Genomic DNA, 11857 nt, shown 5'->3' with positions numbered 1-11857 from the left:
GCGGGGCGGGGGCTGCTGACGAGGGGCGGCAGGTGCTGACGCCTCTCCCGGTGCCCCCCCGGCGCTCCCCGGCGGGGGCGGCCCCGCGCCCCGCCCCGCCCCGGCCGGGGGCTCGCTCAGCCGCGGGCGGAGCAGCCGGCGAGGGCTCGGGATCCTCCTCCGCTCCGACGTCAGGCGCGGAGCGGGAGGCAGCGCCCAGCGCCGCCGTTGCCAGAGACTCGGCGGCCGCCGGACGGGGCGGACGTCGGGGCGGCGACTCCCGGCGGCGGCGGGGGGTGGGGAGGAGGCGCTATGGCCGACGTGTTCCCGGGCTCCGAGCCCGGCGCGGACCCGGAGGCGGCGCGGCGCTTCGCTCGCAAGGGCGCCCTGAGGCAGAAGAACGTGCACGAGGTGAAGGAGCACAAATTCATCGCGCGGTTCTTCAAGCAGCCCACCTTCTGCAGCCACTGCACCGACTTCATCTGGTGAGAGACCCCGCGGGCGTCCGTGTGTCCCTCTCTTCTCCCCTTCCCCCCCGCCCAGCGCTCCCTCCGCCCGGGCCCGTTCGGCTGTAGGGGATTCCCCGCCGCGGGCAACCCCCGCGCCGTGCCCGGCTCCCGGTGAGCCGCCCTCCTTCCCTCCTTCCCTCCCTGCCTTTCCCTCCCACTCTCGTCTTCTTCGGGGCACTGCCGCTCCCCCCGGGGCCGCTCAGGTGACCCCGCTGGGGGTGACCCCTCCGTGTCCCCTCGCTGCCCCCGGCGCTGTCGCATCCCCCTCCCGGCGGACTCTCTGCCGCCGCCGGCGCTCGGGGGGCCCCGACCCGAGTCTGGGCGCTCTCGGGGCGGGGGGAGCCCCCAAACTTGACGGCGCTCGGTAGGGGGGTTGCAGAGACCAGCGGGGTCTGAAGAACCCACGCGGGGGCCATCGCTTCCCAAATAGTCCAGATGTGTATTTCCTCACCCCTTGTCCCGGGTGGGCTGGGCTGGGCTCCCCGCGGAGCCCCTGCCTGAGGCGGGGGGCTCAGCCCGGCACAGCCGCCGTGGTGGGACGGGGAGCGGCTGTGTCACACTGGGGGGGTGTTGGGTGGCACAGCTCGGGTCTCCCAGCCTTAACTCCCGGTCGGTGCCTGCCCTGTGCCCTCTCGCAGCGGAGGCCGGGAAGGCACCGTGACACCGCCGCTCCGGTCCGCGGCGAAAAAAAGGGAGGGGTGGTTTCTGTGAGAGAAGGGTTCCTGCTAGAGAGGGCAGGAAAACTCCCTGCCAACACCCTCATTGCTAGGCTGGTAGGGAAAAAAAACCCACACCTCAGTGTTCCGGCCGGGGCAGGGCGGCAGCTCCGCGCAGGCCGGGCCGCCCCGGCGCTCCCCGGCCCCGGCAGGAGCGGAGGGAGCCCCGGGTGTGCTGGACCTGCAGAAAGTGCTCGGGATTCCCTTCCTGCGCCGCAGGTGGGGCTGAGCTCCCGCCCCTGCTCCGCTGAGGAAGTTTGCGCTGCCGGTCTGGGAGCTGAAAGTGAGAGCTGCGATTTGTTTTGGCCGAAGTTGTAAAAGATCTAGAGGGGTCCGCGCCCGGCTGGCTCTGTGTCCACGGCGCGCTTCTTGCTCTTTTCACATGTATTTATGTTATATCTCGTATGTTTTTATTCGCTTGGACACAGACCTTAGCCTTCTTTCATCAGTTTTCCTGTTTGCCTGCTGAAGCAAAGACTGATTGCTGCAGGAATGGTTGAAATATAATTGCAGAGTAAGGCAGGAAAACTGAGATGACAGACTGCAAAAGAAACAAGTCAAATTTCTGAGTTTGCCTTTTTTTTTAATTCCTTTTTTTTCTAGTTGCAAAAAAATCGCAGAGTTAGGTATTGTAAAAGTGAGAGACCTTCAGAGACTGCTTCAAAGTTAATTTAAACAAGAGTGAATTGGGAGGTGTGAAAAACCGCTGCAGGGTTACTGTCGAACTGTGTCTGTGCACATAAGTAGCGCAATTATAAAACAAAGCAGAGTTCTGTCCTGGATGGCAGGGTGGATTTGGAAGTGAAAGGGTATCCTGTGCCTGACAGGTGGCAAGGGTGGCTGTGCTCTTGTCTTGTCTTGCTTAGCGAGTCTGAGGAAGCTCTTAAGATTCATTAGAAGAGCGTCTGACAGCTCGAAAACTTCCTTCATTTCCTAATTTGAAGATGGGCCGCTCTTGAATAACCATCGCACACCATAGAAACGACTTCACCTATTTCCAAAATGACTTGTGTCAATTAACATATGTTTTAAGGTATAAAGAATGAATTATGCAAATATATTTTTTTCCTTAGATGAGATATTTATCAAAATAGTTTAGTGCCTCCTCATCCTCGGAAGCAATTTTCACCTCTCTACTTTGTTTCTGCATTATTGATACTTTTTGAAAGACCTTTTACTTAAAATACATAGTAACTGCTCCGGGATTGGAATGGGCTGCAACTCTGCACGAATTCAGCTCAAACACTGAGGGGTGGCTGTGCTTCTGGAGTAGATAACGCAGGAATGTTCTTTACAAATAAGTCTGTTTAAAAGGATAAAAAAAAAAATAAATCTGAAGTCTGTTTCATGTTCTTAGTCCTGCCATCAGCTTTCCTGCGATTGCATTTCCACGCTTCCAGTACAGGCTTTTTGAGTTATGTGAAGACGAGAGATAACAACATCAGAGTGACAGTACAGGCACGTGTGCTGCCAAGTAAACAAATAATTTGACATTTCTTCTGGTTTTCTTGGTTTAGGCTTGCTTGTAGCAACAGCAGTTAAAGGCTTGTGCATAGAAATGTGCAGAGAAACGCTCTGAGCTGTGTAATTTCAGCTTCCACCTGAAGTAACGGGGCAGTAAATGTTTTGTCTCTTCGCTAAATAAATAAATAAACAGTGGAGAAATCGTGTCTATATATTTTTTTTTTTTAAAAAGCCCTTTCCACAAAGCTGATAATTAAACCCCATGCTGTTAATTGCACACAGCTTCTCCAGCTCCTGGCTTTTGTCTGTTTGTCTCTGAGTGTGAGCAGCTCCAGCTGAGAAACATTCTGCAAAGAGGGGGGGAAAAAGGCTGGGAAATGTTTATAAGGAAGATACTCAAAACAGTTATTTTTGTGGAAAAAGGATGTTGAATGCTTAAAGATCAACAAATAAATGAAGGCAGCAGCAGTGTGATTTGCCAGAGGTGTGATAAATGTCGGACCTCTGGATACCGTGGTTGTTGGTGAAGTGTCACACGCACATTTGTGGGGTTTTATGGAAATGGAGCAAGGAAGCTGGGCAAATAATCAGTATGAAAATCATGGGCCTGTCTCCTCATTTCCATTGAAGCAAGCAAAACCTTTAGCCTGCCTGCTTTCCATACAGCAAACAACTGGAGTCTGGCTGAGGCACACAACATCAGTATGTAATCCAAAAATTGGGATGAAAAACCAAGTGTGGTTTGTTTTATACGCCTTTGCTGGAACTTGGACTATTTTACCTTGCTGTTAAGTATACATGCGGCATGAAACGAGTTGAAATATTATGCAGTAATCACAGATCATGATAATTGTAGATCCAAAATAGCTTGTAAAATAATAATAATAAAAAAATTGTTGCCAGAAGCTGAAATTACATAGCTGGTGACAGCTATTGTTCTCTGCTTTGAAATGGGTGGGCTGGTCTGTGTTGTGTATTTGAAAATCTGTTGCTGTCGTAGCAAAACCTGAAGTAATTTAATATGAAGCCATTTTTATGTTTTTATAGATATTTGGGTAGAAATTATAACTAAACATACTAAGGTTTTTTTTTCTTTCTTTCTTCTTTATGCAGGGGATTTGGGAAACAAGGATTCCAGTGCCAAGGTAAGCCACAACTGCTTTGCTGGCACACACATGTTGTTGCAGCTCAATTTGAAGGTACCCAAAAATCGCCTGCAGCAAGAGGGAAACAAGCCTGGAAAAAACTAAGCAAGCATCTTTGTGTAAATTCTAAAACAAGACAATTTTTCAGTTAAATAATTATTGATATTTATATCATACACATTGAACAGTCAAGTAACTGTTCATACTGTAGTAACGCAAAAAGTTGGTGGGATTTTTTTTTTTAAATCTCATCATGTTAAATGTAGTGTAATCTGCATGATTCTAACTTTTCGTGAGAATAGTCTGTGCAATTTAGCTTTTGCAGAGACCATTTTTCACATCAGAAGCTCTTGTCTGTGTGGGCGTTTGGGAAAATGGAATCACTTTTTAGTCATATGGCTTCTTTTCATAACCCAGAGTCCCTGGCTTTCATTTTCATACAGTGCATGTTTGGGAGGACCTTTGGCTTGAACTACATATTTAGGACAAGCAGCATTTTTCTGTGTTACATAATACTCAATTACAGAAAAAAAAAATCCACCTGTACAAAATCACTGATTTAATAAAATCTACTAACCTTGAGAAATGGAAAGCTGCTGCAGTGTAAGATAACTGTATATGCTGTGCTCTCACGTAATCTGTATTTTTGCCAATTTCTTATCGTTATTTAGCATTTAATCATAAACTAACCACACCCAGCTATTGCAGGTTTTGTTCTTTGTCATATGTTTACTTAATTAGGATGAGGCTTTTTGTTGTCCCTCCTTCTTCCCCACCTTCCCTGTCATGTCACCTGCACATTGTGTACTCATTATCCAGCCTTTCCCTTGTCTCTTCCATGGCATTTTTAATGGATATTTGCTGTTGCCTTAGAGCACATTTGACTATCCTGAATGTTGCTTTTGCTTAGTGAAATTATGGAGTCTGTGGTATTTTTGTGAAAGTTGCTGTTAGCTGATACTTCTTGAGATTAAACCTCTGAGAAAGTGGATGTGAAAGACGGGAGCCTTTTAAAGATGTTGCAATAAATAGTTTTCTTTCTGCAAGTAGAGACTTGCAGACACACACACGTAATGAAGGCTTTACCTGCCTGAGTGAGGTAAGCACACATTCGTGATTTTGTCATGGATCTTATATGTAATTTGCTCTGTGCCCCATATGTTAATATTAAATTTTGTAGCTATCCTCCAGTTTTTTGCCACCCATGACATCCAAATAGATGGGTCAGTAGTGCTCGGTCCCCAGTGGAATGGCATTTCCTCAGTCCCACTCAGGATAGCTCAGTGTCTCCTAGTTCAGGAATTATTTAGGGGTTCATTAGGGATTTCCATTGGTGTACAGAAAATAGTTGGGGCTGCATTTAAATTGTACAGTTTGCACAGTGCTGACTCTCCTGTCTCTCAGTCGGGAGCTCGTGGCTCAAGTTGAGTGGTGAAACTCTTTTCCACCTCCTTATTCTTATGGGATCCCTATGAATTTGCAAAAGACAATAAATTAAATTTTGCTATGGTTTTAATGTCCTGAATGTGGCAGAGAGGGTCAGGGTGCAATTGCATTATTACCACACAAATGCTCAGCAAGAGACAGTACCCATCCTAAGTAGTTTGTCTTTCTTAATGTGTGTGTTTTATTTTAATGTGGCTGCTGTATAGACCAGCAAAAACATACTCAGAATGGCTGCTCAGGCTTACAGCCAGGAGTTGTGAGGTGTTATTTCATGGACAGGAGGCAGAACTCTGCTGCATTATTGGAAATAAGTGTTTTGGAGAGGGAGTTCGGGATGATAAATAGTGGGAAATGTCTGTCTTTGGTCATGTGTGAATTTGAAAATGAATTTGAAAGAGCTTAGCTGGATTAACTGTCTCCTGGGGATAGGCTTCAGGAGGAATTTCCTCACTGAAAGGGTGGTCAGGCCTTGAAAGGGGCTGCCCAGGGAAGGTGGTGGAGTCCCCATCCCTGGAGGTGTCCAAGGAATGACAGGACGTGGCATTCAGTGCTCTGGGCTGGGGGACAAGGTGGGCATCGGGCACAGGGTGGACTCGATGGTCTGGGAGCTCTTTTCCAACCTTTGTGACATTTTGATTGCCTCTGTTATTAGGAAGCATTTTGCTGTTTGATATCTGTGGTTTATTGTTGATTTATAGAAACATGAACTATTCCAAAATATTGTGCTTTAGAAACAGGAGTTCTCGTTCTGTTGGTTTGTTCTTGCTGGTTGCTGTTGATTGCTTTTGTGGCAGTGCAAACATGATGGCAGGATTATTTCAGGGAGTTAGGGCTCTGATTTTCTTACATTGTCAAGCAGGCCAGCAAGCTGTCTGTAACTCTAGGAGCTTTGCTCTGATGTGCACCTGGAAATGCTGCAAGAGGAATGTGAAAAACAGAATAATTTAAACCTTTTTCAGTCTGCCGCAGTATGAAAGTTCCTCTAAGAAAGCAGACTTTAAATTAAGCAAGCAATTAAGTTAAATTTTGACTTCATCATCCTTTTGATGCTGATTGTTGTGCTCAGAGTGTAACCTATGCTTTTCTTTCTGTTTGATTTGTAAGAAATGTTTTTCTGGTGAACAGACCACAGCAAATAGGGACTCACTAAGATATGAAGAATGCATATTATAGAACATGTATTTATGTATGTTTAGAGGTTGTTTTAAGTTTAGCACTGAAGACTCAGCAAATTCCTCAGGGCAAGAATATTTTTAGTTACAGTAATATAAATGTGATCAACTCATGTTCCTGATTAAGGACCTGTTGTTAATTCTCTCCTAAATGGTTAAAATTTGTCATTATTAGCAGCAAGTTTTCCCTCTTTTAGATGGTTCCCCGAAGTGCAATATTCTGCTGTAGTTCAGAAATACATTTGGCTTAAGGATAATAACGAGCTAAGGAAGAGTTTCTCATTAGTTTTCTAATTTACATGAATAAAAATTAGAGAAATCAATTAAAGCAGATCATTATGTTTCGCTAATGTAGGCAACTCTTGCTCTTTCCACTGTTTTGTCCTGTCTTCCCTCCATTTATTTCCAGACAGTTTTCCTCTGAATGTTGAATTCCAGCCCACATCCCTGTGCTAAGGTTTTGGAATAGGCTGGTCCATGCTGGGTGTGTTTCCCAACACACTGCTGGGTCTGGGCTAGACAGGCAACAACAGAGATTCCTTCAATAAAAGTGGAAATGGGGGGATTTTATGAGTTTTTGCTTTACAGATAATGTAATATTGTCACACCAAGCCAGAACTTCATTTCCTGTCTATTGTTTGTTTTCATCCACTAGTTCTTGACCTCTCTGCTACAACAAAAAGACCAAAGAACCCACTGATGTCACCTCTTTTTTAAAACATGTATTTTCGTTGAAAATGTTATATTAAGAGTCTCTGTAGAGATGTGGTCAAGAAACTAATTCTCAGTGCTCTATCTATGGTCTGAAGATCTGAACAAATGAAAACTCAGAACACCTGTGACCTGGTTGACATGCAATACATCCTCAGCAGTGATAGAACATATTTATAGTGGGAGCAGCACAATTTATTCCTTTTTGTGTATGGATCGAGGCTTAGTTCTTGGATTTCCATTCTGATGGTTGTGTTTCCCCTACCAACAGTTTCTTGTCCATTTTACAATCTTCATTTTCCTTTGTAACAACAACAAAAAAAAAAATCAAGAAAAAAATCTGTCACACTGTTGTGCTGCTTCTTATAAAAATGATTTCTCTCTTCCTTACTTGGAAATGTTTTTACCAAAGTGTGGACAAGATACAAAGCAAGTTCCCCTCTCCCTTCCAGAACTGTTTCTCTTGTCTCATTATCATTTTTGTGGTAAGATGGGGTATTACAGACCACAGTTGCAACAATGTGGGTGTTTTCCTTTGTGCTCTTTTATATTTATCAGTCATGTGCTACAGTTTACATTAACTAATGTCTCTGTAAGCCTGAGATGGAGAAATTAATTCCATGGAGGTCTGGGACTGTTTATGGTGACTATCCAGCTTAAAAGTCAGCATGAAATCTTCTGAAATGGGAACTTAGTAAAGATACATTAACGAGGCAGCTGCTTTAAGTATATTTTCATGTGTGTAACTTGGAGGTATCTGTTCAAAAATGGAACCCCCAGAGCAAAACCCAAACAGATACACACACACCTCCCAAAAAAACCCACAACCCAGACAAAATAAAAACCAGCCCCTGGGAGCATAAATTGTATCTGCACACAGACAGTTTCCACGATTCCTCTTGCCAGCTCTGTCCTTTCTGTTGGCCTTTTGCCCTCAGCCTGATCTGTGCACTGTGTATCTCTGGACCACTTCTCAAAGGGCAGTGATTTTTGATGATCTGCAGATAATTTGGCACACAGAGACAGAGAAGATGTTCTCTGTGTATTTGTCTTGTCAGCCTTTGGCTGTCCTTACTTTTGCAACATCTGACCCATTTTATGAGGAAATATGGTCCTATTAATTGCTGATACCAGTGAAAGTTGAGATTCTGTTCCTATTTCCACAGCTGAACTCTGAGAGATCTTTGAAAAATCCCTCATATTCTGAGTTTTTACCGAGAGCAGCAGTGACAGGTGGAACTCCTGAGGTGTAATGAGTGCAGATCCATCAGTGTTGGTTCAGATCAGGAAAGCCCTTTGGAAATCTGTTATCCCAGTTATCCCTGCTCTCACCACGCGTTGCTCGGTGTTGTTGGGTGATCTTGGAGCGAGGAAAGTGGATTTTCTTTGGGTGCTGCTGGACAGAGCTGTGTTACAGCAGCACATTTGATGACCTCCAGGTGCTGAGGGGTGGTTGGTTCGTGGATCAGCTGCAGCTCATCCCACATAAAACCCCTGAAATTGGGTGCCCAGTTCATAGCACTGCTTCCCCCTGCAAATCTGTTCCTGTTGGAGCATTACCTGGTGGTGCATCTGTTTGCTGCCAAATCTAGGCCATCCAGGTCTTCCAGGTTTCCTTGGAAAGAGGCAAGAGACATAACTTGTCCCTGGTTGGCAGGGCTAACCATATTTTCTTTCATATCTTTACTGTCAGGCAAAAGTACTCCATCCTAAGCTAAAAATTCAGCTTTCATCTGTATTGCTGACACAATTACGATCTCTGCTGAGATTTTATATAAAAGACTTCCAAATCTTAAACATTTTAATAAATCAGTGTATCTTTGTACTATCTGTTTGTAGGAATGGCCCCAGTTCTTCAACATTCAAGCTACTTCATCTTGCACTTGATAAACATAAAAATGAGAAGTAACTTATCAAGGTTCCTTTCAGGCTCTGTCTCCTGTGCTGGAAAGGGGAGGTGTTGTCTCTGAGCACAGGGAGCACAACAGGACATCTGTGTCAGAGGAGGGAAGATCCATGTGTTGGTGTTGGTGAGGATTCTCTGGTACCACAATCACCCAAAGGTTCCACATGTTGAATAGACAGGGGTGAGTCCCCACCCCTGGAGGGGTTTCAGGAGGTGTAGATGTGGCACTTGGGACGTGGTTTAGTGGTGGCATTAGCAGAGTTAAGAGTTGGACTTGATGATCACAAGGGTGTGCAGTGATAGGACAAGCCTTGAGCTGAAGGAGGGTAGCTTTAGATTAGATATTAGGGAGAAGTTCTTTACTAAAAGGGTGGTGAAGCCCTGGAACAGGTTTCCCAGAGAGGCTGTGGAGTCCCTAACCCTGGAAGTGTTCAAGGCCAGGCTGGATGAGGTGCTGAGCAACCTGATCTAGTGGAAGGTGTCCCTGCCCATGGCAGGGGATTGGATCAAGGAGATCTTAAAGGTCCTTTCCAACCCAAGCCATTCTATGATCCTGAAGGTCTTTTCCAGCTTCTATGATTCTATAATTCTCAGTGCTCAATACACAATTCACTAACTATACAATTCACTCAACACTGAACATGACAGTAAAATAAAGAAATATGCCATTGTACTTCTGTTTTTCTAGAAAACTTCCTTGGTGCTATTGTGCTCATCAAAACTGCAGCATAATTAAATCTTATCTTGCAGCAAAAACTTTCTTATGTTACATTTCAAGGGCAAAACCATCTTCACCCTTCCCACACTTCTAACATGCGAAGTTTTTGGGTTGTTTACTGGAATCAGATATCCCAGCAGTGTGTTCCAGTTAGAAGAGACTGACTGTTCCAGTGCCCTGGATGTAATTCTGTGGAGCTCTTCAGCTTCTAATTAAACATGTGGGAGTGATAGCTCATCCCGAGCTGACAGATAAACTACTTGGAGTCCTGGGCACGAGAAAGTTTGGCATATTCTTCATTTTTCCCCTCTGCCTTGGTGTAATACTGCACATCAAGTGCTGATATGCAGCCACATATGGTGTTAATTTTATACAAGATTTTTGTAGATTTAAGTGACTTATGCCATGAGCAGAATTTAATGAAATGTTGGAAAGAAAGCAGCAGAAAGATGAAGAAAACAGATTTCCCTGTTGGGATGCATCGATAATTATTTCTTTTATGTTTGCTTTGGTGGGTTGTTTCTCTTTAGGGTGAAAGGTAGAAATAATAAGTTATTTAATAAATACTTTAGGCTCAGTTCCTGAGCTTTTACATCTGCAGTAGAAAGCTTGCAAATCTAAGAGTGAAGGACTCTCTTGTGGATAATTAATAACAGGAACTACCCTTTAAGTGTTTTTAAATTTTTGTAGATGCTGAACATTATAATTCTAACTGTTTCCAGCAGTGCCTGGTGAAGACTTGCAGAGGCTGGGAGAGCTTGGGAGCTGGTTATCAGCTGTTAATTTTTCAAGTGCAGCTATTTGTGAATAATGCCTTCCATGAATGTGATTCATAACCATCACTTGGAAGTCAGGCAGCAGAACATGTGTGGATCTCATTGTCACTTACTCTGATTTCTTAATTAGAATTGGATTTACATGAAGTTTTTTTTTTGGGTTCCTTTCTGCAATTACATAACTTGGACTCTAAGGTTCTGCAGGCACACAGGTCTTTTTTCAAGTTATCTTCTAGTGACTTCATGTAGATTTTGGAATCATGTTATTGTATTAATATAAATCTTTTCATCAAATGAGCTTTATTAGAAATCTGGGATATGTCCTTATAAATGTAGCAGTTTACAGGAATTATTATTTTTATTTCTTGTCACTTACAAAATGTCCTTTTAAAATTAATTATTTATCTAGACTGATGCAGGAACACACTTCTTGAGCTAAAAATTTCAAGTTTGTCTGGAAACACAAAAATAAAAAAAAATATTATTACTCTCTTAATTTGCTACTTTTTAGTTTTTAAAATGATGCTGCAAAACTGTAATTAATACTTGTCTTTATAAGATGGCCAGTCAAGGTTTGGAAAACATTTGCCCTTCATTTACAGTCACATAGAGGGTTTTCCGCTGTCAGAAGTGTCAATGAATGGACAATTATCAACACAAATTGCTTGGATGGCACATTCAAGGCTTTAATTACCTTCTGTAATAATTGTCAAGTTGTTTTCTTTTTAATTTTTGATAAGAAAATAGCCCATATTCAGGAAAAAGCGTCATTTTTAACTGCAGTTGCAGCTATTGCTCCCTGTTATTCTTTAGCTTCAATTAAAAGAATTGTATAAAGCCATCAATATTCTACACAGCTATTAGTACTGTATACATTGCAAACATTTGCATATAGGTAAATGAAGCTCATAATTGCATTTGGAAGTTGCAATTTGTTCTGGAGCAAAACTTTCTGAAGATCATATTTCTGAAAATTCAATGTTTTTATTGCTCCAAATGATCCTTCAAGTGATGGCATCATTGAATATTGGTGGCAATTTAATTAACCGTTTTCAAACTTAAAAGTCTACAAGAATCAGATGTTTAAAATTGGTTTCTGTGTGCTTGGGTTTCAAAACCACTAACATTGTGCATCAAGGTGTCCTCTTAGTATGTGTTAAAAAAAGATCAGTTTCTCAAAAAAGTGGATCAGATACTGCCCTTCCTTATTTTACTGTTAAATGTGGGAAAAGTACGTATTATAAAGGACAGACTGAAGATAGAAATTCTCATTTTGAAGGATGGTGAAGGTTGTTCCCAATGTAACTCTCTTCCC

General features: G+C 43.5%; 1 protein-coding gene across 4 annotated transcripts in view; it reads left to right on the top strand.

The window, feature by feature from the left end:
* The first annotated feature begins 253 nt into the window (after positions 1-253).
* PRKCA (protein kinase C alpha) overlaps positions 254-11857 on the top strand; it is a 146024-nt gene continuing 134420 nt past the window's right edge. For all 4 annotated transcript variants that reach the window (XR_003535638.1, XM_027692011.1, XM_027692010.1 and 1 more), the window contains exons 1-2: positions 254-464; positions 3782-3813. Coding sequence is in view for 3 of the 4 variants with exons in the window: in XM_027692011.1 (XP_027547812.1) it covers positions 292-464; positions 3782-3813 (205 nt within the window). In the remaining variant the exon portion in view is untranslated. The remainder of the gene's footprint in view (positions 465-3781; positions 3814-11857) is intronic.

Source organism: Neopelma chrysocephalum, unplaced genomic scaffold (genome assembly GCF_003984885.1).
Source record: "Neopelma chrysocephalum unplaced genomic scaffold, ASM398488v2 Primary Assembly neopelma1_84, whole genome shotgun sequence".
In the NCBI taxonomy this organism is placed as follows: Eukaryota; Metazoa; Chordata; class Aves; order Passeriformes; family Pipridae; genus Neopelma; species Neopelma chrysocephalum.
The sequence above is the reverse complement of the archived record's forward strand: the minus strand, read 5'-3'. Positions and strand labels throughout refer to the sequence as shown.